Genomic DNA, 20,815 nt, shown 5'->3' with positions numbered 1-20,815 from the left:
CTAAAGGAGACAGCCCGCTGTGCGTTTACCGGTGTGTCGAACCGGAAAAGAGGAAGTTTACGAAAGTGCTGAGCCTTTTTCTTGGCCCCGATAAACCTGCGGCGATCGGGGGACGTCCATGTGAAAAAAGGGAGGGTGCGGGCTCACCCGGTAAATTTTCGACAACTTCCACGCCCGACAATAAGAATCTTTTGTACGAATGAAAGAACGCGTCGGGGGCTAACTACCCGTTTCCGGAATGTCACGGATATATCGTCGGCTGCGGAGCGAAATTTTAAGCCTCGTAATACGAGCCGGTTTAGGGCACGCTTGGGGTGTGAGCGTCTCGCCGTCTCGGGCCAGTTTTCCAGTCCTTGGTCAAAGTCCCAAGGCTTTTTCAAACACCAAAATCCCTCGGAGAGGAAACTAGACGGTGAGAATGCTCTTGCCAACGCTTTGACGAGTTCGAAAGCCTTCAATTCGATTATTACATCGATTCTTTTGTGCTCCAACGACACTTTTACCTAGATCAACAAATCGTTTGTTGGGATAATAAGGAATTTGGAGAACGTTCGAAAAGCGAGAAGCGAGAGGAACGAGGAAACTTGAGATTGCAGGCACCAACATTTTTACTTGGATCAGCAAATCGTCGTGATTAAAATCAAATCGATTGATTCCACGATATCGTGGAAGAGGATTTTTTTTTGTACCGCCAAATAAAGTGATCGAATGAACCAAATATTTGCTCAGTAATTCGGTTTGATTTGGTGCACCTCGATGAGTCCACACAAAAAATTATCGTGAATCAACAAATTTCTCATCTCGCACGCGGAGATAATTAAATTTGAAAAATTACCGTCCAGTTACAACAGTGCGGTGACGAGCTGCAATTCATGATGTTTGGGAAAGAAACTCAATTTTCCTACTAAAAAAATAATATTCGTTGCTTACAGTAGGAACTTTACCGGAGTATTTAGAAAATTTTGACGTCACCGCGAACTTTACCGCGCTCCGCTGTCAAAATTCCCGTACGAATGTTTGTGCTAGGATGCGGCTGTACTGGGAACACGATCTTGTCGCTACATCGGCCTATTTCCCCATTCTTTTTACAAGCTTAGCCCTTCGTCGAAGTGTGTAAATCGCGTTTCAGTGTGCTACGAAATTCGGAAACGAGGGATCGACACCTGCGTTAGGGAAGAGACATTTAATCGCGATGCATCGTAAAATTCATTAAACATTTTGTAAATTTTAGTACCGTAAATTTCACAATCTGCAATATTGACTATTATGGAACTCAAAAATTGCGGAGAATATTGAAAATTTAACAGTGCGTTACTGGAACAAATATTTTTCGTCGTCTTGTCCCCGCAGTCAAATTCATCCGGTAAATTAACCCTCTCAGACCGAGACCTATTTCGCGTTGACGGAAAATGATTCCCTTCATAATTTTATCTCAAAATACTTTCTAATTTCCGAATCCATTGTGACATTTCGGTTTTTTTGTTGGGAAATATGAATTTTTGAATGTTCGCTGCGCGCAGCACCAGGTCCTTGGGGAGCAAAATCAGGAAAATTTACGAATGAATCTAGCACCGAATACCTTAAATACATCATGTTAGCTTCCCTTTGAAAGGGAATAGCGATTGGAGTACGAAAAAAAATTAATACCCACTTTTCTTTTGCGATAACTACAGCACCTTTTCACACAACGCCAACTCAACATGAAACGCCGACTTCATATTGATATTTCGACGAGTTAAAGCAGTTTATCTCTTGGTTTAGGAGTATCTAAAGTGCAATCTAACCTTGCTTCATGGAAATAGGCAGTTAGAACCCCGAGCTTACTGACCGGTGCAGTTTTATTGGGCCTGGAAGCGCGTGTTGCGTAGAAGCAACATGCGGTCCGAGAGGGTTAAACAGTGGATTTCACGCTAAATATAACCCCTTAATTATCTCCGTGTAGAGTGAACTTGGAACCTTGAAGTTGAAAAAATGCTTGGTCCTAGTTTCGATCCGTCAAATCAAGCGAAAATTTCCGAAGAGATGAAAAAATGGAGGTCGATCTCCAAGAATGTTGAGATTCCATAGAAGATCGGAAGAGCGGCCCTCTGGAGTGAAAATCGAATAAATGGTGTCGGATGAGCGTATCGACGAGCGACGCCCGAGGTCACAGTGTCGTCCTGTATCCGCGTATGCGTGCGTGAATCAGGAATGGAGGCTGAGATGCGGTCAATGGGAGTGGATGCTCCGGTGACCCAGATCGTCCCGGGGGTTGAATGAACGACATCGACAACGAGGGTTGCGCTCTGACGTCATTCGTGACCTTATTTCCGGCGTATTTGCGCGGGCTTTTGCCGCGATTGCACCGGGAAATTGGAGCTCTTGGTTCGCGCGTTTTCACAGCCGATCCCCGGCCTCCCTTTCTCTCCGTTCGCTATCTTCCCCTTTCTCCCCGTTTTTAATAATTTCTTTCTACCACTTTTGCCGTCTCCGTCTTATCGGGCCGGTGGCAACGCACGCGTTTCCAAGTGCCGGAGCCCGGCACCGCGGGGTCGACCGTTTATCCAGTGAATCGGAGCCTCTCCCCTGCCCTCAATCTTCGTCTCATCTTCTCCCCCCGCCGTCAGTATCCCCAAGACTCGGAGGTCTCGTTCATCGGCGACCTCGAGAGTCCCTCATCGGGCACCACCTCCTTCCCTCGCATCGCGTCGCCGAGGGGAGCGAGCATGAATGAATTTTTGGCATCGGTCGCGTTGCGTGGAAACCGCGGTACGTCGGCGACGGAGAGCGCGGAGAGGGAGACGAGACTCGGGCCGTGCCTGCTGACTCTGATTCACTTACCGATCGAGGGTGCAATTTCCATTAATGCCGTGTCCCACTTTCCCGAAAAGTTGTATCGCGTACGAACCTCCGAGTGGGGGGTTAAACTCGCATGAGAAAGAAAACTCGATTCTGAATGGTCGCGGGACGTCTCGAAGCCCCTCGCCCCACAAATATCTCGAAGGATCATCGGATTTATGGAAAAAAGGATCGTTTTTCATATCCGGTGATTATTATGAGGAAAATTGGCATTCTTTCTCGCACTTTGGTGCTCGATTCATAGTCAAATTTACGTGAACAACGGTGTGCCGGAGGTTTCAGACATTCCGGTCCATTTGGGATCGAATCTTTTGTGAAAAGGACCCGACTCGTTCGATCAGAAAAATGGGCTCGTTAGAGATTGCTTCTAGGAATTGGATTTGTTTTTTTTTCGCTATTTTTCAGTGTGGAAAAAGGCTTTCAGGATCGCTATTGGAGACTTCTGAACGGCCAGGAACGGAGGACCGTCGATTTGGTCCGAGACCGTGTCACGTTCAGCTCTATTTCAAGGATTAATAATCCAGTTCAGTTCAGATAAACTGGGGTGGCGATGAGCGATGGGAAGATTGATGAGACTTTTTCGAGCATCTCAACCGGAGACTCTGAACGAGTTTTATTGAGCGAACGAGTCCACTTTTATCGATGATCAGTCATCGAATTACGAGCATCCGTAATTCTCTGGTTGTGATTTTATCGAGGGCGAAATCGACTCGGAATAACGGTGACGGAATCTCATCCGTCAGTCTTCCACAGCAAAAACGCCACGCAGAGGGAAAAGTTTTGAAAACACTCGGAAAATCGCTTCGAACCAAAAATCTCCGCGATGTTTTTTCCACGCTGCTGTAGAGGAGAATAATTTTGGGAGCAAAAACCTTTGAAGCAGTCGAATACGAAGGAGGCGAAGGAAAATTTGTCGAAAGACGAAGCGAGCGAACTTTTTCAACGTTCGCGTTTAACGAAGATTGAAAAAAAATCCAAATAAGGAAAGTCCAAAATCTGAAAATGCACAACCCGACTAAACAGGAACTGGCCTTAAATTTCTCGTCTTCAACGCGTTTTGAGCAGTTCAAACTCTACAAACTCTACAAAGAAAGCCTCGGAGCGATCATTCGCACCTGCGGATTGTAAATCGTGTAATTATCCGGGTATTGAAGCAGCAACTTTTTCAAAGTCACGTACCGCGGGACTCCGAGGCGGGGGAATACAAAGCTCGCAAACTAACTGTATTCGCAGAGGCGTTTACACGCTTTCAGTGAATAGTCAGAGCCACGGATCTCGCCCATCAGTCATTGTGCGTGAGGAGAGAAGATTTCTCCTGCCGTTGTTCTTTCCGGAGCTCCTTGTTGTTCGCATTGTCGATTTGAAGTACTTTCCAGGGAAGAGGAGTACTTAAAGTTTGGCAGAATTCGAGTCGCTTTATAGTTTTTCGAGGCACCACCAAATTCGGAGTCTCCGCAGCGATTTTTTCGCCGTGAAATGCGGCGCATTCAAGTGCGTTCGAATGTCCCTCGGGTCCTCGGAATCTCTCGCGCTGCTCTAAACCTTTGGTTCGTATTTGCATTGTAACGCGATGCCCTTTGTTCGCCCCTCCGTTCGCTGTTTGTGCTGGAGCAAAACTCTGCAAACTTGGAAGGAAAGATTTATTGGACGGCGTTGAAAATGGGCGGATTCAAACGCTTCCGTGCCCTCGTCCTGCCCAACGACTATCTCTCGAGGACTTCCACTCTTTTTCCTTCCTCCCCGTCGCTCAATTCAGGCTTTCGATGTGAGAAACCTATCGCTTTTACCAACTCTACGACTAAACGAATCGCGTTACTTGTGCTAAGAAACTTTTTGTCTTCTTGATCCAAGTTTCGGCCCGGGACTTTGGCCTTCCGAATTCCGACATTTTTTTCCTGGGAAAATCGAGAAAAAATCATTTTGCGCTTTTTTGAGCCTCCAGGGCTCATCAATCATTCGGGCGAATATTTTTTTTCCTCAAAAAGAGAGGAAACGTTGCACCACCGAGCTGCGTTTCCGGTTCGAAATTCCCATTAAAACGATGCAAGTTTCTTCGTTATTTTATATTTAAAAATTCGTATCTGGATTCTCGCCACATTTGGGTTCATTTCAAACTTTCCATTTGAACGTTATTTAAAAGGTTTAAGCAGAATGAATATTTGGAAAGATTTGAAAGAACACTGCTCCAATCGATGAACAGAAATGCTTGGAATTTTGTGCTGCACCGTGTACGAAAAACAAGCCAAAATTTGCAAAAAATTTTCACAAAAATAAAATTTTTGCGAATTTGCCCTCATGATTTGAGTACTTTGCCCTTAACAACGGGCTATAATAATACGGAGAAGGTTCGAGGGACAAAAGAAAAGTCCGCTAATAATTTGTAAACATTTTATTAATCTCGATTCACAATAGTATTGTCAAAATGGGCGCTAAATTAGCAGACGAATGATAAAAAACGTTGGTTATCAAAATTGAAAAATTGGTCGATTGGTAAAAAGGTAGATGTAAAAGTGATGCAAAAATTGCTTCGAGATCCTATCTTTTCATTTACAGCTACGCGAGTTACATTAATATTAAACAAACAAATAAAAACAATGTCAAAAAAAATATATTCATCATTGGAGATATGTTTCCCCACGCATCTTTGAAAAAACGTGTGTTCGTATGAGTAAATCCGTATGTTTAAAATTTGTTAATTTTTCATAAACCCTGACGATATGTTAAAGGTACTTATGAGAGGAAAAAACTAAAATCGAATCGACTTGATATGGTTTTATAAATGTACAACCATTTTTATCGTCCTAGATCTAATGGCCCCATATTTTACGTTCAGAGTACTCTCGTTTCTCGGTCGAAACGCTTTGAACACGATGCCGAGTGCACCATTAAAAAGTGATCAACGCTGGCGTCATTGTACGTTAAAAATCGTTTTCTTTTGAGGAACGTCACGCTTGGAACCAAAATATATCAAATGTCAATGCTTCATCAGAAAACCTAATAAAAAAATGAAGCTCAAGGACAGAAATTTGTGCGTCAAAATATTGCGATGATTAACGAAATACTTGAAATAATTATCTGATTTGAAATATTCAACACGATTTTTTCGTCTCTCGTACCAAGTAGGCGTGGTCCTCTTAATCGTGTGGAATTCTTCGATCGAACTTTTATGAGATTCGTTGTCCTCTCGCATTTTGGTCATTTACAAAAAACTCTTTCGATAATCTTAATTTACGTGCTCGACGAATACATGAGATTCTCGTTAAACTTTTGTTCCCTTACTGTTTTTTGTAATTCATTTTTTTTGTTATTTCCGTCTATCCTCATCGAATCAGCGACAACACTGAGCCTGCTCATTCAACGATTTACTACGAGTGCAAATAACCTAATAAAATGGAACTACGCCACGGTTTTTTCCATTTACATACAAGTCGCTTAGATCTTTAACGAACGCTCGTTAATTCCGCGACTCCTTTCTACGTTAGTATGTTATTCAATTATACTTGCTACCTCGAAATGTATTTCGTTGCTCAAATAGACAACGATATACGAACGAGTTACAATATTTCCTCTAAATAATGTCGATCAGGCTGTTGACTCGGGGTATCGACGATTTAGCAACAATGAAGATACTTAGAAGTACGTGGAGCCAATTGGTCGGTGCGCAACGATATCCCGCTGCCCAGAGTACTCCCGGATAATTAATATTTGGTGTTGAGATTTCTGAAAAATATAACCACGTTTTTCGTTCGTTCATCTAAACCGTCGATTGGGCTTGACGATATTTTCTGTACAGATTCCAAAACAACAATTTTGTTTGATCAGAAATTCAGCGATTCGTCAACAATCCTCAAAACCTCAGTCAGATTTCGTAACCACTGATTTTTTTTCAAACGTCAAAAATAATATTCTGAAACATTTCATTTTTTTGCAACGAATGAATAATGCGATCACCGAAAAATTCTCTGTTAATCAATGGAAATTTCGTAATTTAATTTTTCTTGAATTTCGAAGGTTTGTGAGAATTTAGGAAAATTCATTATTACAAGAAATATTATGATCAACAATTTTTTTTTCAACTTACGAAGCACATAAACGGGTCGGTATCTAACTTCGACTTCTTTCAGTTCTAACTTAAATTTTTTTTTCTCATAATACTGAAAACTGAACTTCATTTCGAACAAAATCGTTGCTTGGAGCAATATTTGGTGTTTATTTTCAAATGCCAAAGGTAACTCTTCGAATTAATCAAATTTCCAGTCTACCATGATACTATATTTGGGAACAACGATGATGCAAAAACATTTGCAGGAAACGAACATCGACTAATCACTCACCTTACAATCATCGTGATTAATAAGAAAAGGGTAATCAACGGGCCCGAAGATACCGGAAGTGCTCCAGCTGCGTGCTGTTGTGTTTGACCGCATGCGGGCGGACAAACGGGAATAATCGTTTCTGCAAAAACAAACAAGCAAAATGTCTAGAACATGCCATCTACGATACCCGACACTCCAACTAAAAATCATGTTGGAAAGTACTCAAAATTACGAGTATGGAAAAAAATTCTACGAATAAGAAACGTCAGTTATCGTCATTATACCGAAATGAAAGTTGATAATTTTTCATTAAATTTGATTTATCCCTCAGTTTATTTGAAGTGTGTAAATTTCAGAATCAAGCAAAACTGATGGTGGAAAAACTGAGCAACAATTTTTGCAATGTACTTCACTTGACTGTATATTTTGAAGCCAAAAAAACTTGAATAAAAAGTAAAATTTCAATGCTTCAAGAATCGATTAATGGACAGCAGGAAGTTTGTAAATTTTTAATAGAAATGTGGCAATGACCTCTGGAAGAAATTCGATTTTATGTATTCACCACCGACGGTCGGTGTTGCAGATAGTGTCGAAACATCTGTTTGCCTACTGAGGGCGAGAAAAATGATTTTCAATTACATTCTTGCTCAAAACTACGCATAAGTAACGTTGTCCACGCCGTGATTCATCCATATGACGTTTCATTTAAGAATACACACAAATTACGTTTCAAAATAACGAATACAAAACTTAATTTTCGCATTTTCTTCTTTTTTCGAGTACGACGTGCATTGAGATATTGCAGCAAATGTAATGAGGGAGATGTCTATACTACGGTAGACAAATAAGTATCATTCACGACTCAGAAAATGCGAATGAAGATTGCGATATTGAATTCCAAACTACACAACGACTGAACCGATGGTTCTAAAAACACGTAAATTGAGTTGGAAAATGAATCATCACGTTGAAACGAACGTGCTCGTAACAAAGCAATACTTTTGATATTTCGAGTTCTTGACAATTCAAAAAGCTCATGAGAGATTCTCGAGCAAGATTCAAGTATTTCCATTGGAGAATTCGAAGCAAACGTTTCTGAGTTGAAAAAAAATATTTCATTTCAAATCCCAACAAAGTATAGCAGCATACTTCAACATGATGATTCAACTTGACCGAAAATACTGACAGATATCGATAAAATAGAATACTTCGAAGATTCCAAACTTACCGAAAAGTTCGACCGTGGTTTCATCCACTCCCAATTTGTTTTGTGCCTTGCATACGAATTTGCCATACTGTCTTTTCTCAATAGTAATAACACGAAGAGTCGTATCGGTGTATTCGTCGGCGGTAGCAAAGTTCGATATGCTGTAGTGCTGATTGTTAGAAATTTGTACTTCATCTTTGTGCCATGTTATTGCCGGCGGTGGATAAGCTTCGACGTGACACTCGAGGTCCATGTCGAACTGGAGAGCTTGACCTAGTCGTGGACGGGGTGCTGTAATGACGGGGGCGAATTCAACTTCCAAATTAATGTTCCGTTTTGATCCACGACCGACACCGTTGTCAGCGACGCAGTAATACGTTCCACGATCCTCCTTACGCACTGACGGAATTTTCAGTACATTTCCTCTGCAAAGTAATGCTCAGTCATTCGAGGGCAACAAATCTCGACGATTTTTTCAATAAAAAAAAGGGGTCAAGTACAAAATGATCGGTCGAAACTCCAGAAACAGAGACTGGCGTGATGCAGTGAATTAATACAGTTTCAGTGTTATATTAACCCTACACCTCATGTGCCTTTTTTCATACCCTCAACCTCATGACCGGGGTTTGAACGCACCCCACTCTTTTTCTGCTTATAAATCCGGTCCTACGATACTAAACTGACTTTATCTTACACCATTTTCTTCGTTTTTTTATAACGAAAAGAATGATGTACGATAAAACTAATTTCAATTGAATTTATATATAAAAAAATCCGTCGATAATCAGTCGATAATGTCGCTTGTTAGGACGGGAGCGTGGTTTGAAGTTCGCGTGGGGTGTGCTCACACCCCAGTCATGCGTTCTAGGGTTAAAAATTAAAGTCCGTGTCCCTTTGATTCAGTAGCTTATTGAGAATCGGATACTGTTTTTTAGATATTGAAATTTTCGTGAGGTTGAAAAAAAATTGTGATTACTCAGACATAAACGAGAAAACTTGATAGGAAATCAGCATCGCTGAAGCATCTCAAGTTCGAATTGAAAACAGTAATAGGTTTCTCAAAAATTCAAGAAACGGGATAATTTACAATAGCTTAAAGTTTTATTCGTGTGGTTCATTTTCACGAAAGTTTTCTCCATTTTTGTTCTATGAAAAATGACGTGGTTCCAATACTATTTGCAATGAATGAATTAATCATCAGTGGCTTGATGACTCACCGGTAAGTAGAGCCACCGGTGGGCAGAATAGCGTTGTTCTCGCGACGCCACGTGATCTTAGGAGGTGGGAAACCTCCGGCGTAACAGTGGAGTTCAGCCTCCTCTCTTTCAGTTTTGACTAGTGCACGCGTAGAATTGTCACTGATGAACGGAGGTCTGCGCACAAGCAGTTCGACTTGAGCTGATATTTTGTTGGTTGATGTTATGACAATTTGGCACTGATAATAACCAGCATCCGTTTCCTGGATGTCCTTTATTTGAAGAGTATAAGTTGATGAGGTTGTGTCGTAACGGAGGGAAAATCTGCTGTCACGAAGAATGAGAGTCGTTTGAGTTGATATAGGCACTTGATCCGATCCTACTCCTTTTATCCACAGAACCGGAAACTCTTGTCCATATTGTACCGAACAATGCAGGTCGACTACACCTCCGATATCTTTAATTTGCTCCTGTGATATGTGAGATATTGTGGGAGTTCTTTGAGCCGTTACTGCAAACAGAAATTCATTATCAGTCAGGTGTAAATGCCCAATCAAAATGATTAGAATAATTTATGTAAAACATATCAAGACTATTTATCATTTTGCAGTGATACAGAATTTTTTGTTATTCAATATTCAAAGTGAACGAGAAGGTAGTTTGAAAGTAGCAAGTTTCTATTTTCATATACTATGCTATGACTATTGTCGTTGCATAAGGAACAATTGTGATATCATTTATCAACCAGTGACAGTTGATTAATATATTTCCTGAACCTAAGATATTTTTGGAGGTATAATATTTTGAACGATGGGATCAAAATTTCTTTTGTTCTGTTTCAGAGCATTATCAAAAGGTAAATTATACTTAAGAATTGATCTCAGAGCGTTAGAACATTGGCGGAATGTAACAAAGAAGAGAAAACTGACTTTTTTACTTGAGAATAGATATAAATGAAAATATATCAGTCGATTACTCTAATGATAATTAATTTTCATATGTTTATTTTTAAGCGGAAAACATTTCTTTAATTCCTATGTCTTCTTGCAATACAAGTTCGAAATCGAGTTGCAAAGACCTTTCACATTGCAATCAGTCCACTAATGTCAGATTGAAAAATAAAATCAATGGGCAAAACCTATCTATGTTCAAACTTAACATATCTTTCAGTATTAAATTTTACTCTGCATCTTTGTCTTCAAAACTAAAGTATAGTCGTTAGTTTTTATTACAAACCAAATTAATTATAGGTTTCTCTGTAATAAATGATTTTCCAATGAAACTCATAACAGAGTTCAGTGTTGTGGCAAAAAATGTAGATTATTTAAGAACGTGACATCAGAAACTTTTGTGAAACCTTCCCCTCCAAATTTTGAAAGAATCTTATTTTCGACGATTATGGACGTTTGCACTGTTCTTAACACGAGGAATATCATGCGAAAAAATATTTCCAAGAATCGGAAAATGATAAACGAGTATTTTCGTGCGATAAAAACTTGGCCTCCGACCTTTTTCACGATTTCGGGGCATATTTAAAAGCAGCGTGACGATCAATAACGCCATGGGTTTTCGCCATTTTTAATGCGACTCGTACATTGAACATTTTAATTTCCGAAAGCGTTCCGTGTTATATTTTTGAAAGATAACATCAGTAAAAATGAAATTTTTGTGAATCGCCCAAAGCGATATATCGGCGTGTACAAACAAGTAACAAAATACCCCAATGACGCTACGCGCTCGATAAATCGCATTTAGCATCCACGTGTCGGAATGTATTACAAACAATTGAACCCCACGTATCGATGTTTCTAATAAAAGTATGAAAATATTTGATATTTACCTGTTTGGAGTAAGGCTACAACGAATACAACACCAAACGACTTCATCGCGACACACCTCGCGTTACGAAAAACAATGAAAAAGTAACACGCCCCAAATACCCTTCACCTTATTTCTACCGGAGAAACAACCGTGTTTTACCGTACATGAGAGCGTTATTTTTCACCAGAAGCACTTAAGCTACTGCTTCTCGTAAAAAAATCACGCTAACTGTAAATGCGGAGTTGAAATTGATTATTCTTGTTGTCAAACAAGTGTAGTTTACGGTGTTTCACAGGTGTCTGTTTCGCTACGACTGTTGATCGACGGGATCGACGGTAAACATGGCGGAATGACGCGCTGAGCGCTCTGCTAGTCAAGCGAGCAACTCCCCAACAATAAACACGCTCTTGTCGACTTCCGGAACTTCGTCGCGCAGACAGAATCAAATTGACCGCGGATTTTTGAATTTTTCGAGCGTGTTTTTTGTGTTATTATCATTCACACGACTCTTCCAAAAAACACTCCGCAAATAACATGAATTAATCAAGTTTTTTTGCATCCATCGATGGAATAATTCATGAAATAATTCATTAATTCGTAGATGAAAAAATCGAATCGAAATACAGGAAATGAGCATTCATTTTTACGATCCTGTCAAAAAAAAATCTTTTCAGTCGATTCTTAATGATTAAACCAAAAATTCACTTTCTAGTTAAACAAAAATAATTAGATAAAAATTAAAAATTGAAAGAACTAAGGTAGTTTATACACGAAACAATTTCCTTCAGAAAGTCTTGAAATTTACACAGACTTTAAATGGGTAGTCGACTGACAAGCATATCAAATTCGAAAGCGTTCGTCTTGTTGGTATTGAAATAAACGTGTTTAAATATGAAGAAAAATACACAGAACCGCATGCGTAAAAAATCGTTCATCTTTCCATATAACGAATGAACGCTTCTTACGAATCTTATGGAAAAGTACACAATAGCAATTGAGTATATAATAAAGATTTGGGAAAAAATTCGAGACTCTTGTCTTACCAGTGATAAAAATATATTACGTTAAAGATTGAACGAAATTGGTAACGAGCATTCGTATAACCTCACATTTGCTTATTTCGGAATTTTGTTTCTTCTTCTTCTTGGCTAAAGTGAGGTTATGTAGATACGAATTTGATTGTTTTTATCTAAGTTATCTAGCAGGTTATGTAAACCCTGTTGCTTTGTTGGTAAATATGTCGAATCCGGGCTGCAGCTCAAAACTGCACCAAATTTTTTTCTTACTTATTTTATGTAAAAAATTCATATCCCACGTAATTTTGAGGAGGGGGAAGAACTGAAATGTCATAAAAATGTAAAAAACTGACTATGAGAAGTTATATAAATTTAAGTACAAGTTGTACTTCGCGTTTTAGTTCACACCATGATTTTGTAAAAATATAATACTTTCATTTCGAATTTGAAATCGCATTTTATAGCATCGGTTATAGTGAAACGATACACTCGTCACAATTCATCGTCTCGTAGATACTGTTATAACAAATATACTTGCCTGCTTCCAGTGTTTACATTGGACAAGACGGCATTCTTTTTTCCAATGTTTACGTTTCTACATTTCGACTATTCCAACACGCTCCATCATTCCACTCGTACATCGTGCAGAACATGTATTATGAATATTGGTTTGTTTAATGTTTTTTATGACGTTAAAGGTCTTCCCCTCATCATTAAAATTATTACTCGTTATACTGTTGTTTATTGATAACGAACGCTCAAAAAAAATTTGGTGCAGTTTCGAGCTGCAGCCCGGATTCGACATAATTATCGGTTTGTTTATATACAGGATTGATCCCCAAAAATGCGTCATTTTTGTGTAGAATTTACGTGAAATATGGAAAAATGGCAAAATGAAAAAACCTCCAATTTTGCACATTTTTCTTATTTTCTTTTTCTTATTTGTTTTTGAGTATGGAAAGATGGGGCCTGTAAAGTTACTTCCTACGCGTATGTGTCATTAAATATTCCAAGTTTGGAAATTATTTACTAAAAAATGGCTCAACGGAATGGATTAAAAATTGGAGAAGCTATAGAAAATATATCCAAAAATGTATTATAAAAGTTTCATCGAGCTATCGCCACTTTTTTCAAGCTGATGTTGTTCATCCTTAATACTTTTTTCTTGATCCATTTCCCTTTGTGTTTTACCCTTTGCGCTCTCCAACGCGATTTCTACATTAAAAAACTATAGTATCTTCGCCAGGGACGAATGAAATTTCGGGTTCGGTCAGTTACGGATACCCAATTAATTAAGGGCTCGTTATTTCATTCGCCAAAAGATAATAAGTTGAACAAATTTATTTACAATTTCGAATGAATAAATTTGACATAAATTGAAAGTGATTATATCTTCAATTAAGGTGATGGATCAGTCGGTAATCACAATCGTGAGTGCGAGAGAGATAGCTGCAAATTTTGAAAAGGAAATTTTTCCACATCGTTCGTCTGATCGAAAAAATAAAAATGTCATCGGATTTTCGCGATCGTGCTGCGTACGATGACATTTTTATTATTTTAATCGGACGAACGATGTCAACGAGTTTCAATTTCAAAAATTCGAGGTGTGATTACCGACTGATCCATCATCTTAAGGAGTAAAAATCGATCCAATTTGGACACCCATAAAATACGATCCTTCGAGCATCGAGCATGATCTACTTTAAAGTTGAAAGTCACGAGTTTACTGCAACAAAACAAAAAGATTCAATCATTCCAGAGGATACTTCCCTTCGCATTCCTCCTATAATATAATAAATCTTGTTTCTACGATACGTTTATTCTCTCGGCGTGAAATATGCATTCATTGCTCGATTGCTTAATATATGCGCGCCGGAGGTCGCGAACGAGTCTTCAATTTCCGTGTTTGCGAGCCCGCTGCCGATGTTTTTTCTTCATTCTGGAATTTTTCCGAGCCTTATCGGACGCAGTATTTGAAGAGGGAGAATAAAAACTAGAGTTTCGCACTAACTGCGAATGATGCGTCGTGAATAACGAGTATTTATAAAACGTCCTCGAGATTCGCGGCTCGAGCGTGTTTCGCCAGTAATCACTCGACTTTGCGAGCGCTCGGATAACGTCCAAAACTTCCGTCGCGTCCACACATTTCTTATTACTGAAAAAGTGATTGATCGAGAACAGGAATAAACTCGAAATGGAGTTCCTGAGCTTCAATGTCGACAGCAAGAAACTCACTTTGGAAAAATCCTCGATTCCAAAACCTGCGGCGAAAGATGTTTTGATCAAAGTTTCTTACGCAGGCGTTTGCGGTACTGATATTCACATACTCGAGGTGATTTGAATTTTTAACATTTCAACGACAACGACTGAGCACAAAAATTTCAACCTTCTTTTGCGCCGGATGGAAACTATCCAGCCTCAAGATCCATCAAATTTTCATTTTTACGTAATTATTTAAAAATGCAGATCGATTTTTGAAAAGTAAGACTGACGAGGATCCTTGAACGTTTCTCGACGTTCCTCCTGAAAACAGTCTTTCGATCTTCTTCAAAATTTCGAATGTTCCTACTTTTTTGATAATTTATAAATTTCTGTCAGCTCAAAAATTTATCTCTTCCATGCCCATCACAGAAAAATAAAAATTCAACTATTTTTTGGGCCCCTAACCAGTTCGCTGGGAGGCACTTTTTTATTTTTCGTTTTGAAATGAATGTAAGCGAATTATTCACAAAATTACTTGATAGTTTGTTCCACTGGTTTAGAAAACCGTCGATTCCTTCGTCGAACTTAGTTTTCATTTTTCAACTTAAAAAGCGTTTCGTCGAAGTGTCACTGAAACGATCAACACGCGTCGTCGTTATCGCTGGTTGAAAACTTACGATTTTTCATTTCGTTCGTTTCCATCCACAGGGCTCTTTCCCTTGCAAGAAAACAGGCCAGCTGACTCTTGGCCACGAATTTTCCGGTATAATTCAAGAAATCGGTAGCGAAGTTACGCATTTAAAGGTCGGCCAAAAAGTCGCTGTGGATCCTAATTGCGGCTGCAACAAGTGCGACTATTGCCACAGAGGAAAATACCATTTTTGTGAAAACGGCGGTATCAACAGCACCGTCGGAATATTCCGGGATGGAGGATGGGCCACGCATGCAGTCGTTCCTGACAATCAGGTCAAATCAACATTTTTTGGATATAAAATTGTATTAATTTTACTAATGTTCGAATTCTTAGGCACGTTTGTATGATTTTTTCCCCCAAGAAACATCAATTTGTCAATTTATCACATTTTATTGCACTTCGACCTTTCAGCTCTTGACAACTCTCAATAAACTGTCCATTCCCTTGAGAGAATTCTCGAATCACTCACACCAAAAATTGGATTACTGAACGCGCCAATGGAAATAAAAGTTAAACGAAATAAAATAAATGAAAAAGTCGACCTGCTTCGAGGTTCAATTGCTGAAAGATTTTATAACTTTTTCGACGCTTTGACAAGACTTTGCGATCTAATGTAATCCGGATTCGTAGAATTTGTGAGAGATTTGAAAACTCGATGAATTTTGTATCACGGATTGAGTGGGCAATTCATATGGAAAAATCAATGACAGAATTGAACAGGTTTACGTGATACCGGAAGGGCTAGGAATGGAACAGGCAGCTCTGACCGAACCCTTGTCTTGCATCGCTCATGGCTGGGACACGATAAATCCGGTGGCCGTGGGCACGAAGACTCTCGTGATAGGTGCCGGAATAATCGGTCTTTTGTGGTCGTGCATCTTACATCTACACGGACTCAGGAAATCCGTGGTTATCAGTGAGCCACAAGAAAAACGAAGAATGGAGGTGAAAAAATTAGGTACACGATTATTTTTCGCGAAAACTCTAATTTAGTGATTAATTCGTCATCTCTGAGAACGATAGCAATAGCAATTAGAAAAAAACTGTTTTTTTCCAATCTGTTTGATTGGACGAGAGCCTCACAGGTTTGAGAGTTTCTCGTTGAGCCCCAATAATTCAGAGTTCGTTTAATGATTGAAACATAAAATTGTTGTATCGAATTTTGCCGAAGGATTGAAATGAAAATATTTTGTTCGAATGCCTCGAAATATTTATTTGCTTAAGCATATTTTAATCGCATTAAATCGAAGTTCGGATGAACAGATTCGTACGTTTTTTTCGATGAAACTTCGTTGCCTGAACGTAAATTTTGTTTAGCTTCATTAAGGAAGTTGAGGCTGTACAGTCATTTTTTTTACCCAAAAGTTATGACCCAAAAGTTATACACTTTAAAGAAAAGTTGGGGAAAAAAAGACGAAAAACTGGTGAAAGTTCAATCGAAAACACGAACGGTGACGATCCTAGCCTCAAAAAACTGCACGGGAAACAGATTATTATTAATATAATCTCAGCAAATCTCCTAATAAATCTGAAAAAAATTGACATTGTTCAGCAAACCTTGCTCATGTTGCCCAAAAAATTTCATATTTTTAGCATCATTTTTAACGGAGATATCAGTGAATGTGTCTTGACTTCGATAAGATTACGTGATAAGATTACTATCGATATGATTACTAAACTGTCTAAAAATTTAACTGATTTTTTTTTACACTTCACTTCATAAGATGCAATCGGTTTAAAAGCGATGACATCATTTTCATTCTAATGCCTCAACTTCCTTAAGTCTGTACCGAAATTAGTATCGATCAACAAAATTTTTGATCCTCCTTCAAACGGGATATAAAAACCAGATCCATGTCTGTGGATGAAGAAAAATCATTAAATTCGCGAAATTAAGGGCTGTGAACAGTGCAAACGTTGGAATCTTGGATGTTTTTTGTTTATTTTATAAACAAAAATTGGTTGGATGGATTTGAATAAAACCTTGGACATATTATTTACATCCTCAGAAGTATTGGAAAAATTTTTTCCCATTTTTTTTCATAGTACTTGTTTGTACAATGATGTCTTGAAAATGCCACCCCTTGAATCGGCGTTGACAGCAAATCTCAAAAAAATGGAACATCTCGGGACAAAAAACCAAAAAGCTTCTCAAAATATATGCTATTAGCTATCGCATCGTATTTCAAAATCGTATTTTCAAAATATTGTTTAGAAGAAAAAATGGCGATCATTTGAATAAACAAAATCACAATTTTTGTGGATTTCTCACAAGCAAATTCTTTATAAAAGAACAAAAATAAAGTTATCAAAAAACCGTTACGTCATGCCGAAAACATACGTTTTCCCTACAAAATGCAATTTGAATGAAGCCGCTGGGATAAAAACTCATTCCGTTTTGCTGCTAACGCCATTGTAAAAAAAATACCACGAAAAAAATGAGAAAAAAAAATTTTCCAGTACTTCTGAGCATCTAAAAGATTTGTACAAGCTTTTACGTAAATCCATCCAACCAATTTTTGTTTATAAAAAAACCAAAAAACACCTTTCAACGTTTACACTGTTGAAAGGTCTTAAGAATATTTGCCTCGTTTGAAAAATCGTTTCCAGACTGTATATTAATTATCGAAAGAGAGTCTGCAGTCAATAAACCCATTTTATATCAGCACGAGCTGTTTTTCAAGAAATTATTAATTCGTCGATTTCGTTGTGGTTGCTAAGCACAGATTTAGATTACGAAGTCAAGAGTCCAACTCAGTTGAAGGGAGAGACGTTCGATCTTGCTGTGGATTGCAGTGGATCAGGTCCGGCGATGGAGGCTGCAGTTCCACTTCTACGTCGAGGTGGTCGTCTCTGTGTATTTGGCGTGGCGAATCCCAACGCGACGTTGACTCTCAAACCGTTTGAGGTACAGAAATGGATATATTTGAATGGATGAAATAAAAAACGATGAAAGAGACAATTTTTCCTCGGATGCTGAGTAATTTACTGGCGAATCCGAGAGAGTGCAAATACTTTCGAATTTTTCGGGATCGTAAAGTTAAATCTGTGAAGAAAAGAATTCCAATACTTTAGAAAAATTTCGAGTAACTTGGTTGCGATCGAACGATGCATTTCATCAAAGAACAATGCCAACTGCATTTTTCTCGTTTTTTTTTTCAGATTTATATGAAGGAACTAACGGTTATGGGGGTGAATATAAATCCTTTCACGTTCCCAAAAGGTTTGGCCCTCGTCCAAGCGATGGCCGATCGTTATCTCAACTACGAAAAGTTGGGAATCCGAGTTTACAAACTGTCACAGCACAGAGAAGCCTTGGAAGCCCTGAAAAATGGCGAAGCGAGCAAAGTCGTTTTCAAGATGTGAAAACCTCGGTGGGGCATTGGTTGTTTCATCACATTTCCCAATGACATCATAATTTTCATGAGTTTCAAAAATTAAAACGCTCGGCGAAGAGCTCATCACTCAACGTCGGATTATTTTCGTGGCATTCGAGCTAATCGCCTAATTATCTAAGAGCCTCACTAGGTAAATAAATCATTCGTGACGTCACATCGATTCGCATGAATGTTTTAACGAATAACGGGAAACGAAGACCTCACGCCCAGACGTCACTCGACGTGAAAAAATATCAATGTAACTTACAAAAAATATGAATAGCTTTGTGAATAAACACGATTTCAAAGTGTGGTTATCAGCCGATCGGAAATATTGCAAAATCTCTGACCTCCACTCGAATCTCCAGTAAAATGTTCATTCAAAATCTTCACAACTTCAACTCTGAGTCTTTTTTAGTAAAAAACTGTTTTTTCAACTATTTTCCAAAACTTGTTCGGTTCGTAGAGTTTTCGTAACAAAATGCTTATTTTAAAAAAGCTTATTTTAAAAAGGATAAAAAAGATTCGTTAAAATGAGGAAACCAGTGCACAAGTCCATCTGGAGAGCGACTCAGAGTCCTTGAAAAGTCGGAAGACACGTGATCCGTTGTTTAGTGCGCTGTCGAAACGGGTAAAGATAGCATGAGAGTCCATAGAACAAATATCGCAGGGCACAAAATTCCCTGCACAAAGGTCCTGACAACATTTTTCAATCTCGAGTACTTCAGGCCTGAGCACCGATCGAAGTGTTGTGTTCCATTGTATCTTCAGCTCAAAATACCGAACGTAGAAAAATATTATGAGGAGCTTTTTAGCAGGATATTTTATTCTCTAAAATATTGGTCCCATGAAGTTCCGCTCTATTTTCCATAGTTTCGGCTATAAACGCCAAAAACGAAGGTGAATCTCCAACTCGTCGAATGGAAAATCGGATTTTGTCCTCCTCTCGAAACGCATAACAAAACCTTTGTTACGGTACGAGAATAACGAGAATATTATTGTTTGAGGTTACCTATCATAGAAAACCTATTTTTACGACATATCGGGCGCGTTGCACCTACGCTGCTCGTGATCAATGGTCGTGAAGAATAAAATGTAGGAGTCGTATTATTGCTTATTCCCGGGTTGTCTACGTCACCCAATACGTCAGAAACGATCGAACTTCGAAGTAACTCGACACATCTCGAGTGTGTGACGTGTTTACGATTATCGTATTGTACATAAAATATAATCTGTCTTTTATTACGTGAGTTTTTCAGACTACTGGAAAATGCGATACTTGATTGAAAATCGTTCAAGTTTCAAAATGAGATTGAAGATTTTTTTTTTTCTCAATGCAGTAAAAATTTGAGCAAAATGTAAATAACCAGAACGGCCCCGTTAAAAAATGGCACGGCACCGAAGCTCGGAATTCTCGCACGCACGGAGAGAATTAAACGGTAATATTTAGCGCGAGATTCACTGTAAAATTAACCGTATTTATTTGACTGTGGTGACAAAAGTTGACGAAAAATATTTATTCCAGTAACGCACTGTTAAATTTACAATATTTTCCGCAATTTTCAGTTTCATAATAGTCCAATATTGCAGATACTGAAATTTACAAAACGTTTAGTGAATTTTACGGCGCATCGTTGCCCTAACGCAGGTGTCGATCACTCGTTTCCGAATTTCGTAGCACACTGAACGTGATTTAGACACTTCCACAAAGGGCTGAGCATGTAAAAAGAATGGGGAAATAGGCCGATGTAGCGACAAGATCGTGTTCCCAGCATAGCCGCATCCTGGCATAAACATTCGTACGGGAATTTTGACAGTGGAGCAGCGCGGTAAAATTCGCGGTGACGTCAAACTTTACTAAATACTCTGGTAAAGTTTCTACTGTCAGCAAAATGAATATTATTTTTGTTAAATTCAATTTCTTTCCCACAATAACATCATGAATTGTAGCTCGTCGCAGCACTGTCATTACTGGACGGTAATATTTCAAATTAAATTCTCTCCGTGCAACATCGACGGGTCTGAAAGGCTTAAAACTAAAGAAAAGTTTCGTGATGAAGCAAAACAGCTGACCGTCATTATTTCCGCTTAGCCAACAGTTTTCGCGGTGGACAAAAACTGACTTTTAATTGCCTCCTCGAATAAGCG

At 38.8% G+C, this 20,815-nt stretch overlaps 2 protein-coding genes across 2 annotated transcripts; one reads left to right on the top strand and one right to left on the bottom strand.

Moving 5' to 3' along the window:
• Window positions 1-5,212: 5,212 nt before the first annotated feature.
• Lac (Lachesin) lies at window positions 5,213-11,718 on the bottom strand. Its single transcript, XM_043433114.1, has 5 exons — window positions 11,398-11,718; window positions 9,579-10,068; window positions 8,383-8,786; window positions 7,173-7,293; window positions 5,213-6,558 (listed from the first exon to the last, which is right to left on the bottom strand). The coding sequence occupies exons 1-5, from the start codon at window positions 11,441-11,443 to the stop codon at window positions 6,537-6,539; spliced, it is 1,083 nt and encodes a 360-aa protein (XP_043289049.1). The 5' UTR covers window positions 11,444-11,718; the 3' UTR covers window positions 5,213-6,536.
• Window positions 11,719-14,464: 2,746 nt separating this feature from the next.
• Window positions 14,465-18,992, top strand: LOC122418943 (D-arabinitol dehydrogenase 1-like). Its single transcript, XM_043433115.1, has 5 exons — window positions 14,465-14,726; window positions 15,305-15,562; window positions 16,011-16,248; window positions 18,017-18,198; window positions 18,453-18,992. Exons 1-5 carry the CDS (start codon window positions 14,589-14,591, stop codon window positions 18,654-18,656), a joined length of 1,020 nt encoding a protein of 339 aa, XP_043289050.1. The 5' UTR covers window positions 14,465-14,588; the 3' UTR covers window positions 18,657-18,992.
• Window positions 18,993-20,815: the final 1,823 nt, after the last annotated feature.

This window comes from Venturia canescens, chromosome 1 (genome assembly GCF_019457755.1).
Source record: "Venturia canescens isolate UGA chromosome 1, ASM1945775v1, whole genome shotgun sequence".
In the NCBI taxonomy this organism is placed as follows: Eukaryota; Metazoa; Arthropoda; class Insecta; order Hymenoptera; family Ichneumonidae; genus Venturia; species Venturia canescens.
The sequence above is the reverse complement of the archived record's forward strand: the minus strand, read 5'-3'. Positions and strand labels throughout refer to the sequence as shown.